The 12,662-nt window shown below is 35.1% G+C and overlaps 2 protein-coding genes across 5 annotated transcripts; both read left to right on the plus strand.

The window, feature by feature from the left end:
* Positions 1–671: 671 nt before the first annotated feature.
* LOC113779818 (high mobility group nucleosome-binding domain-containing protein 5) lies at positions 672–5,164 on the plus strand. 2 transcript variants are annotated; one of them, XM_027325547.1, is made up of 8 exons: positions 672–1,074; positions 2,154–2,261; positions 2,345–2,614; positions 2,693–2,839; positions 2,944–3,081; positions 3,205–3,302; positions 3,675–3,885; positions 4,885–5,164. In XM_027325547.1, exons 2-8 carry the CDS (start codon positions 2,162–2,164, stop codon positions 4,968–4,970), a joined length of 1,050 nt encoding a protein of 349 aa, XP_027181348.1. In that variant the 5' UTR covers positions 672–1,074; positions 2,154–2,161; the 3' UTR covers positions 4,971–5,164. The 2 variants fall into 2 exon arrangements, with proteins under 2 accessions (XP_027181348.1, XP_027181349.1); XM_027325548.1 differs by lacking the exon at positions 2,693–2,839.
* Positions 5,165–10,487: 5,323 nt separating this feature from the next.
* On the plus strand, positions 10,488–12,504 carry LOC113781295. 3 transcript variants are annotated; one of them, XR_003469572.1, is made up of 5 exons: positions 10,489–11,512; positions 11,655–11,720; positions 11,881–11,931; positions 12,060–12,131; positions 12,451–12,504. XR_003469572.1 is itself a non-coding variant. In XM_027327209.1 (4 exons), the coding sequence occupies exons 1-3, from the start codon at positions 10,784–10,786 to the stop codon at positions 11,884–11,886; spliced, it is 801 nt and encodes a 266-aa protein (XP_027183010.1). In that variant the 5' UTR covers positions 10,488–10,783; the 3' UTR covers positions 11,887–11,931; positions 12,028–12,353. The 3 variants fall into 3 exon arrangements, 2 of the variants coding, with proteins under 2 accessions (XP_027183010.1, XP_027183009.1); XM_027327209.1 differs by lacking the exon at positions 12,451–12,504 and having other exon boundaries at positions 10,488–11,512; positions 12,028–12,353; XM_027327208.1 differs by lacking the exon at positions 12,451–12,504 and having other exon boundaries at positions 12,060–12,353.
* Positions 12,505–12,662: the final 158 nt, after the last annotated feature.

Consider the following 12,662-nt stretch of genomic DNA (forward strand, 5'->3'; position numbering starts at 1 on the left):
ACACATGTGGCTTTATGACACTATATCGAAATATTAGATATTGGTTATCTGATTTTCGAAATGCTTCTCGTCCAAGATCAAAAGAAGAACGCTTTAACCAAGCACATGCAAGATTGAGAAATGTAATTGAACGTGCTTTTAGAGTATTAAAAGCTCGTTTTCCCATTCTCAAAACAATGAAACCATACCCTTTTCCCACTCAAAGAAACATTGTCATTGTGTGCATTGCTCTTCACAATCATTGTCATTTTCATACCTAACAATTTTAAGTTAATTAAATCATAGGTTTTATTTCCTTTTTGGATTAAAAGATAGAAGGGCAAAATTGTACAATCTAACTTATTAAGCATTAAATTATGAATATTTATCAAACAGTATAAATAGATTCAGCATTAAGATTCAGACATTCATATATCTCTTTTCAGTACTTAAAATTCAACAAATTAATTATTTCAATATTCAGAATTCAGAATTCAGATTCAGTGTTATCAAACGGAGCCTTAGATTAAATTCAAATCAATGAATCATTCATATGTAGTGATAAAAAAATCACTCCATTATATAAAAAGTTAATTTTTTTTTCTTTTTCTTTTTTATTGGATTGGGCTACTTTAGTGTTTACACCCTATTCTTTCTTCGGAAAAGGAAAACGGGAAAAAGAAAAAGAAAAAGAAAAGACGGAAAAATCTGTTCAGAGAAAACGTTGGTTCTCCTGGTAAAGAGCCCTAAATCCTAATTACTCCTCCGCTGCAGCATTCTTCTCTGGCTGACTTTACCCATCCTTTTCCGCCGCTTTCGGCCCTGCCACCGGGGTGACTTGCCGCCTAACGTGCTCAGCCTCCATTGACCTCGAGTCCTCGACCCGGTGCCCCAATTTCCCCCGCCCAGCAAAAAGTCCTAGGCAGAGAGCGAAGATCTAAAGCAAAAAATTTAGCTAATCTCCGCAGAGTTTGCAAAGGAGGCAATTTTCCACCTTGCAGCAGTAACCATTGACTGACTAGAACTCAGTTGTTGTCTCCTGGTACTCGTTGGAGAGAATCAACATCCAGCTCAACTTGTGACTGAGAGTAAGAGGTACATTTCCATTGTTTTTCTTCTTGAGGTGTAATATTTCTTTCTCCGGTGATAATGATGTTGTAATTAACTGGTTGTTTTGATGTTCTCTTGCTAAATCTCTCACCGTGTTTCTTCAGGCAGTAATAGAATCTCTTTGCGCTCTTTTTGTTTTCGAATTTCTTAACCTTAATTTGAGCAAGAAAATAAATCACAACTTTTTTGGGGGATAAATATTAGTGACTGTATTGGGTATTAATATTTCGGTGTAGTTAAATAGTATGTCCGCTTGAAGTTATAACTTTGATCCCCCTTATACCAGTTTGCTGCTAATGGTTAATTCAGTCTTAAAGAGTATTGTTGTGGAGTTTCCTGATGAACCAGTCGCAGAGCATTATTTTTTGGTAGCTTCTGCTCCGTAATATACGTGCAGAATAAAGTATGTGTAATATACGTGCAGAATAAAGTATGTCTTCAGGGGGGAATGTTTATAACTAATCGTGGGATGATTTTGACAAAAAAAAAAACTGTGGGATGAAGGGTACCTAAATAAATTTGCATACATACCATTATCAAGTATACCATGTAAAAGATTGTTGTTGCGAATGAGAGTTAATTCGGGAAAAAGAATTGCTCATAGAAGCTTAGGTTTTTTTAACTACTGAAGTTTCTTTAGTTTATCTTATCATGGATATAAATTGGATACCTGGTGTAAAAAGATTGGCAGTCTTAACTATCGGTATACCGTAGAATTATGATGATGACTAGGAAGTGTGTACCAAAAGAAAGAATAAAGGGATAAGTTGTGTTCAGACATCTGGGTACCAGATTGAATATTATCTTGGCTGCTTGTGAAGTGTAATGTAATCTGAGGTTTGTTAAGTTTAGGATTCACTCCTAGGAGCAGTGCTATTGCCAGCTTTCCCAACCTTCAGTATTACGTTACACTCGCTCGAGATTGATGTTAATTTGTAGAATGTAAGGGCATGCTCACTGTGCTATATTGTTTTTTAGTAATCTCTTAACCTTTTGCTTTTTATTCATTTGTCCTTTTGAGGCTCAAAGAGGTTGACAATACATGTCTTCTGTTGTTTTCCCAGCGGATAATATGTCCAAAGTGAAGGATAAAAAGAAAAGGTTGAGATCTGTGGCACAGCACACAGGCAATACTGATGAGGCTTACAAAGTTGATCAGCCCAATAGCAAAGGTTGATTTTATGTAATTTAGAGTAGTTGTTATTTACTGAATGCACAAATTCAGGTTAAGGAAAATTTCTGTGGCCTTTGACAGATGAACTGGGAGAGCATGAAGACAATCATGCTAAGAGAAAGTTGAGGAATAAGAAACGAAAGAATAACCAGATAGCTGAAAGAGAAAGTATTGACAGGGACAAGACTTTTCATGAAACAGAAGATGGATTAGGTGAACAAAATGGCATATCCGATGAAGTGCAAGAAAATGAGAAAAGAAAACTAAAGAAAAAGAAGAATAAAAAGGAAAAGAAAGCCCGGTTCAGCAACATGAAGTCTATGGTTGAAGATAATTCTGAGCGACAGATTGGTAATAAAGAGGAGATTTGATATTTCCTTATTGTCTTGTCTTATGATGAATTGGTTGAATTGCTTCATTTTGTAACAGATGGATTAGGGGAACAAAATGGCAGATCCAATGAAGTGCAAGAAAATGAGAAAAGAAAATTAAAGAAAAAGAAGAAGAAAAAGGAAAAGAAAGCCCAGTTCAGCAACGTGAATTCTATGGTTGAAGATAATTCTGAGCAACAGATTGGTAATAGAGAGATTTGATATTTCCTTGTTGTCTTGTCTTATAATGAATTGGTTGTATTGCTTCATTTTGTAACAGATATAACTAGGAATTTTGGTTTCCCATAGGTAAGTCGAGAGAAAATCAGAATAAGGACTCTAGATCATCAAATTTGGAGGAGAATTTAATACAGAAGAGAGATGCTGATGCAGATGAGATCTATGAGATTTCTTCTGGGGATGAAGACTACTCAAAAGGAATGAAAAGTATGAATTGTTTCTATTGGAAATGTCTTTCTTTGGCCTCATTAGATTGCTCTCTTTCAAGCATGTCTTTTTCTAGGCAATCTGTCTTATCTAACCCACTAATTTTTCTTTTTGGTGAAATAGAATGGATTATGGAATACCATCAGCGAAGACCAGGATTAAAAGTACTACAGGAAAGAATTGATGACTTTATAACTGCTCATGAGGCACGGGAGGAGCAGGTATTTTCTTCTATTTTGTATTCACCATTTTCGTTGCTGATAAGCGTTCGAGCACAAGGTGCACTAGCTTGGAAATGGAGGACCTGGGGAGTTTCAGTGGCCAAATGTAATGGAGCTTAGATATACAAATTCTGTTTCTGAAGAAAAGATATACAAATTCTGTTTCTGAAGATTCTTCATTTGATCTCACTATTTTTACTCATCTTGGTACAGTAATTAGCAGATAATTGCTTAAACTTGCTGGGTATCATTGCTATTGATGCATACTGTTTCAGTTATTTTTTATGTTATCTGAGGTTTTTCATATTCTGTTTATTCCTTGCATCTAGTCCTTATTCCTTTATCATTTTTATTATGTTACGGAACTCACAGGAAAGAAAAGAAAGAGAAGCCCTTGCTGCTGAAGATGGATGGACTGTTGTTACTCATCACAGAGGCAGGAAAAAGACAACAGATACTGAAACTGGAGTAACTGTTGGCTCTGTTGCCCAGGCTGCTGTTCTCGACAAAATGGCCAAAAGGAAAAGTAAAGGAGTGGGGCTAGATTTTTATCGCTTTCAGAAAAGGGAAGCACGGAAAAATGGTATGGTTTATATCCGTATTAAGTTGATTTTAGAACCAAATATATGGCTGTGATGGTTGTATTTTGGCTAAATATTCTGCAATTTCTGATGCAAGGTTTTTGTCCCCCTCTTCCACAACCCAAACCCCCCCCCAAAAAAAAAACACTTCAAATACTGCATAGTTTCTTAGGTTTTTTTGCTAGTTGAAAAACTTCATCTTTAAGTACATTGGCAGAAACTAGTATGGTTGACCTACCTGGTCACTGAACCTTCTTTTTTATTTTTTTTGGGATATTCTTCAGAAAAAGCAGGAAAAATTTTTTAATTCTTAGCTCTTGGAATGATGCAAAACTTGGTAGACTTAATAAGATCTTGGTGAAGTAGACAATGTAGGAACTCTTAGTAGGTTTTATGTTGAAGACTTGGTAGACTTAATAAGATAGCTGCCTTCTCTCCCCTCTCTCTACACCTTCCTTTTTATCTCTGTGTTATAATATCTGACAAGGTACATCCTGCTTTTCTTGTCGGTTAAATGGCTTGAATTTGAGTTTTCATGTTCTTTTCGAGTATTACTGGTCCCAGAGGCTATCTCTATTTAGGATGTTGGTCAGCTCTGTTAACAAACCAAATTTTTTGTCAAATTGAAGTTGACGAAGTTAAAAATGTAGCAATATATCCATTTCACTTTGTTAGTATGGTTGAAAGTGGTTTGATGACGCAGGAGGAGGGTGCCTTATTCTTGATCTAGGTTTTCTGGGGGTTATCTTAAGTAGTAATTATTTCACAAAGCAAGATAGACGAATGAAGTCGCACTTCTTGTTTCACGGCAGGTGGAACCAATGTCCCCTTCTATTTAGATTCCTCCATGAACCATAAAAGATAATCACATCAGCTAGAAACTTTTTCTGCTTAATCATGATTAGCATGTTTCATTGTATGTTCTACAAGTGAATGTTTCTGGCTTTTTCTTTTCTCATAATATTGATATCAGTTTTTTTAAAATTTTATTTTCCTTGCAGAGATTTTGTTGCTGCAAGACAAATTTGAACAGGATAAAAGGAAAATACAGCAATTAAGAGCAGCGAGGAAATTCCGACCTTATTAAGTGCTTCTATTATGTATTTCTAGGAAATGCTTTCTTAATTTATTTGAAGTCGCAACGTTTTTAAAATCCATAGAATGTGCGTCAATAGATATCATGGAACTGATTTTAATCTGTAAAGGATGGAGAACAGGAAAAACAAATAAGCTGTCTGAATATGATTTTTGTTGTCACTGGAAATCATTAATAATTTTTTTTTTTGGAGCAGTTGCCAATGGAATTGGAAACAAAAACATTTGCATGAGAACTGAACATCAAACATATCCAATCAATAACGTTTACGTGGTGAATTACAGGAGAAAAGATAATGGGTTGATGGAGGATCTTTCACTTTTGAGGAGAGTTTTGAAGTAGAATATGATTGGAGGAGTGGTTACGAGTAAGGGTTTTTTTCAATAAATAAATTAAAAGTGCTTCTTTTCAAAGGAGTTTTAGGTCTTGTTTGGAGTTGCAGTGCGTTTACCAAAAAAAAAAATCTTTTTAAGTATTAAAAGTATTTTTAGAGTATTTGGTAATTAATTTTTCATAATTTAAACAGTTCAACTTTTGATAATTTCTAAGTACTTATGTCAGAAGTGTTTTTTTTAATAAATCACGACAACTCAAATACGGCCTTAATCTTTTTGTATCAGCATATATGATGTAATCCCATCCAAAATTCTTCTTGGTTCTTTTCGTTTTAATTTGGTGGAAAAAATGGATTCAAATTGCATTCATATATATATATATTAGGTCGGATGGATGAAACAATTCAAAGCAGATGCGAAGTTTTATTATTGTGTCTGCTCTCTGTATCCTTGACTTGAGGTACTTGTTCTTAATTTCTACAACTTTCTTGTTAAAACTGGAAACTAGCGTCGAGGGTTTTTGACTTTTTGATTCTCTCCCCCTTCAAAACCACCGATACTTCAAATCTGCCACCTTCTTTCGAAGATGTTCTCCCTTTAATCATCCAATCCACCCCAGCAAACCATCCATATTCCATACAACTTTTATCCTGCTTGCAAATATTAATGTATACGTTTGGATAGTATAATTTGGGGAAAAAAAAGTTTACAAATATTATTTTGTTTACATAATAAACATAATTTTTAATTACTTTTTTATCTCACATACATCACATCACAAAAAGTACTAGTATAATATTATTTCAAACAAAATTTTTTCAACTACAATATTCTAATATGGACCGCTCACAAAACTAAAAATTCTATCTGAATGGGTATTAATTGGGTAAAAAATGATAGTTCATCTAACTCGATTACAAAGAAAATTTTAAAAAAAAAAAAAAACACAAGCAATACAACCTTTCCATATTTACTTTAAAATAAATCACCTTTCAAGGTTAAAATTTTTGTGAAGCACATCAAGGTATTCCACGACTAAACACATCAGGAAGAGTTCGGGGCTTATATTAAAATTATTTACACGTTCGAAAAAACACACTCCTAGCAAGTTTTTCTAAATAATATTTCGCTTATATAATAAACATATTTTTCAACCCACCTTTTTATATTTCCTATCATCTTTTTATTTCACATACATTACATTATAAAAAGTGTTACAGTAATTATTTCAAATAATATTCTATCCAAACAAAGCCGAATCCTCCAGGCCCATCCAATAATAATAATAATAATAATAAAATCCTCAGAGAAAAAAAATGAAAAAAAAAAAAGAAATGAAAAGATGACGAAATGTAGCTGCATTTTAGCTGATGGGTGCTAATTGGACAACATACTGAAAGTGGGCTTAGGCATTAAGCAAGTTAGATCAAGATTACCCATCAGGTTGTGCCTAGGAAGAGCTCGACAAGAGGGTTTCAAATTTCAAGTGTTAATTCTTTGGCAACAAGAAAATTAATTTTAAAAAAAAAGTGTTTAAATTAAACATGACTATTTGCATTCATATAATAAGTATCTGAGGTTACCCATTAGAAAAGTCTATATGTTAACTAAGTTGAAGAATTCACTTGAGTCAAAACTTGGCCATGTAAATCGTTAGTTCAAAGACATTGACCTAGTTTAAAAAAGAAAAAAGTGTTTTGACCAAATTATTCCTTAACTAATATTTGAATGGAATTCTGGAAAATCTTACCCAGGAACACACGTAAACTACATGTAATGACTTACGTGGAGTAACAAGTGTACTAAGTAGCTTAGTAAAAAAAAAAAAAACCAATTTTAGTACTAAGTAAAAAGTTTTATGAAACTTAAGAGGATTTTCTTGAATATGACAGTAATTTATTGGGCTTGGTTATCCACAGCAATTCGGCATGATTTATACAGAATTCATTTGTAAAATACGTCAGAGTTCGAAAGCGTTGTAAAATGATTTTTTTTTTTTTTTTGAAGGATCCATAATGATTTCTTAGAACACTTGTAGAAAATTTGTGGCGATTGTACAATTTCTGAGGATTGACATTTACAGAATCCAATTCTGAGGCGCGTACAAAAGCGTGCAATGGTAAATCTTAGCAGTGGCCATGTTGAATACAGGAACATATATATAGGACTGTTCAACCCAAACTTTAAAATTGGTGATTTAAATCGGTTTGGCTAACGGGCTTCCTCCGTAATGACCTCAAGCATTAGTTTTTTTTTTGTTTTTTTAAAAAAAAGAATCTAAATATAGAGGCACAATAATTACAAGGGTTTTTCTAACGGATGCCTTTAGAGCAGTCGTCAACACACTTAGTAATTACTTAACCTACAATTTATGTATATATACTAACAATTATTATCCTCTTTTGTATTTATATACTTTTCATATTTAATCTTACATATCATCTCTTATATTTATTTACATTCTCTAATTAATATTATATTTTCAAAAATACAATACTTAAAATATATTTTAATCTTATATTTTCAAAAATATAACACCTAAAATATATCTTAACGAGTGTTCTATGAGCACCTATTAGACAGATAGAATTGTATAAATTTACGTAATAAATTAGGTGTAATATAAGTGTGCTAATACATATCCCTGACACCATTAACAAAATAAACAGTACACCTTAAATTTGGAAAATATAACCGGAGAAAATAGAAGAGAACCTTTCCTTAAGAATCCGACCAAAGGCCAAATAAGAGATTAACTGCCAAACCGAACAAATCCCTTTCGATAGCTAACCATATCTAATAATTAGGTTGCTTTAAAGTTCGACAAATAGGGTTTTGCTACCTAATTAAAAGGTTATTATCAAATGGCCGTGTTTTAATAAGAGTGACAAATTGACGCAATAAATGACACTAAATAGAAAATCCTTCACCTGGTGCCAGAGGGATCAAATTTGCCCCGATCAGGAAAAATGATTGCTTGGTCCAGCTTATGGGCCCAATAACCCCTTGGTCCAAGTTAAATAACATTTCGGTCATTTCGCTCATTTCGCTCTCCATTGTCTACAAATCAACGGCGACGCAAATATTAGTCTATTATTCTGTAAAATTACCTAATTCTTGATCGTAATCATCTATGGATCTTGACCATAATTATGATATAATTACCTGATGCAAGTTTAAAGCCTGTGTTTCGAGGGCTACATTTTTGTCTAGAATTGCTACGTAAGTGTCTGTTCGGTTTCAATCATCATCGAAAGTTAGGACATGAATTTCTGAAACTTACAGTGATTCTTACGGATCGCTTACCAATACCTTTTACAAGAAAATGATCAGTCCTTATCAATTTGAGCCAACTTCTATTGACTTTACTTGATGTTTATATTATGTTACATACTAGAGAGTTGTAATAAGACATATGTTTCATTTTTCGTTCCAGACAAAAGGTAAATAAGATATATAATATCTTGGTGAAGAATTAGGGAATCATTGAGGTTTGAACTCAACTTCACATGGCCAATGAGCATATGATATGATCAACATTGATAATGTCTTGTAACTAAATGTGCCGCTGATAAGTTATAATCGTGGAGTGAAAAGAAGAGTCGAGGAATTTAGGATGTGGTACGTTTTTATGCTATGTTTTACCTCAATCTTCTTCAAAATAAACAAGATTGAGGTCTGAAATTTGTGAAAATCTATATCAGGTTGAAGACAGTGCCTCACATTACAGCCACCTAAGTGGTGGAAGGTCAATGTGTACCCCAATTTGAAAGCTTGTAGACATCCAACATAACATTAGTCTCATATGACCAGGCTTTGCCGCCTTGTTTGCATGCCATTCTTTACTCTCTCTTTTTTTTTCCCCATTCTAAGGCCTTGTTTGCAATAGCTCTAATAGAAACAATACTTTCCTTCTCTTTTGCTTTCTTTTTTTTTTTTTTTAAAAAAGTTGTTTAAAGCTGCTCCTATATTCATTTTTTTGTTTTCTTTCTAGAAAAGGATAACAAAAAGACCAAATCATCTAGAGATTGAAAAACCAAAGGGAAAAAAAAGTACATCCTCGTTTTCTTATCAGCATTAGTAATCAAATTCAATAATTATGATTCTTACTATCATCTTTTTTAAAAAATTATTATTATCAATTAATATACAAAAATATTACATGGTTGCACCATATGATTGTTTTTTTTTTTTTTGAATCAAATGTAATCAGTCATAATTAAATTACTAAAAAAAAATTTAGAATTTGATATTAATTGGAATAGAATTTGGCATCCACAGTATAAAAGGATAAACAATAATGTCTATCATTAACAAAATATTTTTAGCCGCCCACGTAAATTGAAAATTTTCATGAATATGACATAAGGAAATGAATGAAATTCTTCTTGTCTCCTCTTACTTCTTAAATTTCACTTTACCCTCATAAAAAAAATTAAAAAATAATATGATTGGAAGTGATCCAACATTAGTTGGAAGTAAAATATATAATCAAATTGAACAAATTCATTTAAAAAAAAAAAGAAAAAGAGATCACAACCCTAGTGTGCAAAGTCACTTCCCAAACAATCTTAAATCAACAAGCCAATGACCAATATTATTGATTTCTCATTCTAGCACTACATCACACACCTATTTAACTCCTCAGTCTAAGACTATATGATTAGATACATATCAATTCTCATTGTTACTTGTTCCCATCTTCTACCTAATTTTCATAAACAAACAAATAACTATGAGCTAACATTTTTTTGCTTTTAGTCTACACAGCAATCCTATTCTAACATAGACTAGGAGGAGAGGCCCAACCAAGTGAGCTAGGGAAGGACTAACGACTAACGCATGTTGATGCAAGTAGAATGGACTTGCATCCGAGGACTGGTTCGAAACTCATGGGAATAGAAAAAATAATTTTGAGAGAATTTTTTTCGGTAAGGGATCTGATCCGGCTCGAACAAAATTAGTTGCAGATCGTAAAACAGATACAGACACCTCGTGGGTTATACCTAAAAAAAAAAAAAAAAAAGGGAAGGACCAGAGGTAGTAGAGAAATCAGAGAGATGCACTTGAACCTTTAACCTACAAGACTGCATTTTTTGCAGCAAGTATTGGCATGAATTGACACCTCCAAACACGGCATCCCGCTTTCAGCAGACGCACCAGAAGTCACCCCCTCAATCCCCCATATAAATACTACTGCTACTATTAGTAATACCACCATCATCCCAAACCCACAACGCAACAAACCCAAACAACACTTCTTTCTTCGCTTCTCTCTCTCTCTCTCTCTTTCCCTCGTTCTCCCTGCAAACTTTACCTCTCAAGTCCGGAATTCCACCTCTTCCTCCTCCGCTTTCGACCGTATTCCACACACTCACACACTAGCACTAGCTTTCTTTGTCTTCAAGTCAAAGCCACCGGCCATCCCGCCTTTTGTATGACCAAAGCAGCGATACTGGTATTGGTCTGATGGCAACCGCTCCGATAAAATCACAGCCGCTGCATAACTTCTCCTTGCCCCACCTGAGATGGGTCCACAAAAACTCCCCCCACCAACAATCACCTCCTCATTCCACCCTTCAGCACCGCCGTGATTCACCCGACTTCGACCCTCCTGGAAACGACAACAACACCACCGCCGCCGCCTCCTCCAAGCCTGCCTCTCGTACCCCTCGTAAGCCGCAGCCGTTTTCTTCTCCTTGTCTCGCTTCTTTCCCGTCTGCTTCTTCCACTCATCAAAATCAGAAAGCTGAGCAAGGCGACGACGTGGTGGAAGAAGGCCATAAGCCGTGGAATTTGAGGCCGAGGAAAGTGGTGACTTACCCAACAAGCACTGCTACTTTTACTACTCCGTCGTCGTTCAGGAAGAATGATAAAGAAAAGGAAAAATTGCAGGAGGAAACCGGGTCGTCTTTGAGGAATAGTAATATGAGTAATGACAGTGTTCTATTGAAGTCATCGAGTTCGTGTAGGGTGGTTAGAGGAGGAGCAACTGTGGCGGGGTATGTTGGCGGTGGAGTAGCGTGCCCGGGCTTCGCCGGGACGGAGCGGCAGCAGAGGAAGGTGGTGGAGGAGAAGAGGAAGTTATGGATCTCGCTCTCCAAGGAGGAGATTGAGGAGGACGTGTACTCTTTGACTGGGTCTCGGCCCTCTCGCCGGCCCAAGAAACGGCCCAGGACTGTCCAGAAGCAGCTTGACGTACGTAATTCATTACCTAGCATCATTCTGTTAAAAAAATAAAATTAAAAAAACCAACTTTTCTCCTTCTCTGCCCGGTATTGTTTATATGAGTGCGTATATTTTGGGTGTTTGGGCTAATGGGTTTTCGTTGTTTTTGCAGAATGTATTTCCAGGGTTGTATTTGGTGGGGTTGAGTATTGATTCCTATCGTGTTCATGATTCTTTGGTATGTTTTGCTTCTAACTTCTCTGGTTTGGGTTGTGTATCTGCATGTTTTTCAATTCTAAGCTTTCAGTTTCCTTTGGTACACTATATAGTTTGTAATAAAATTGTGAAGACGGTGAAATAAAACAAATTGATTTTGGGTTTTTCTATGGGTGCTGCAGAGGTAGATATGATGCATTTGATGATGTCACATTCTTGCTATTCTCGGAAAGGTTTGTGTGGCCATATCATATTTTGTCTAAGCCTTCTCAATTTTGTGATGTTGTTTCTGGCTTTTTGTTCTTTTGCTCTTTGTTGGGGTGTGATAGGTTCGGTTAAGCGAAGAGAAAATGTTGCGCAGGTATTGCGGTGATTTAGAGAGAATGTGAAGGTTGGAAAGCTTGGAGTTTGCTAGTTGATGCCTCAGCAGGAGGTATATTATGCTAATGTAGTACAAGAAACGAAAAAGAATGCTTTGTAGCTGTATCTACAATATTTGTTTTCAATTTATATTCTCTTTTTCCAGTCTCCAGGTACTCAGATACTAGTAGTGCAAATTTTAGGGCATAGTTTGCTTACTTATAATATTAAAGACAGCCTATGATGTAAAAACATGGATCCTTTTTATGGAGCGATTGAGCTTGGATTATAATGAAATTCATGCCATTTCACAAAATTGTTTTTCTGGAATAAGTGTTGGTGTTCTTCATGAAAAATGTATTCTTGACATTGTTCATGATGTCGTTTAACAGGCTTCCCGACCCTGTTGGGGGCAGAGCTCATAATCGTATTTAGTTACCAAAGTGAATCCTTTTCAAGATTTACTAACGGAGGTGCTGCTTGCTTCCCCTTCTTGAAGGACATTTGTGTCAGTTGTTTCTTTTGGCAAGAGCAAAACCTGATGAGGTCAAAAGTTCGCATTTTAGCTGCATGCTTTCCCTTTGTTGTGTTATTGCACCAAATA

Source organism: Coffea eugenioides, chromosome 8, assembly GCF_003713205.1.
Source record: "Coffea eugenioides isolate CCC68of chromosome 8, Ceug_1.0, whole genome shotgun sequence".
Taxonomy (NCBI): Eukaryota; Viridiplantae; Streptophyta; class Magnoliopsida; order Gentianales; family Rubiaceae; genus Coffea; species Coffea eugenioides.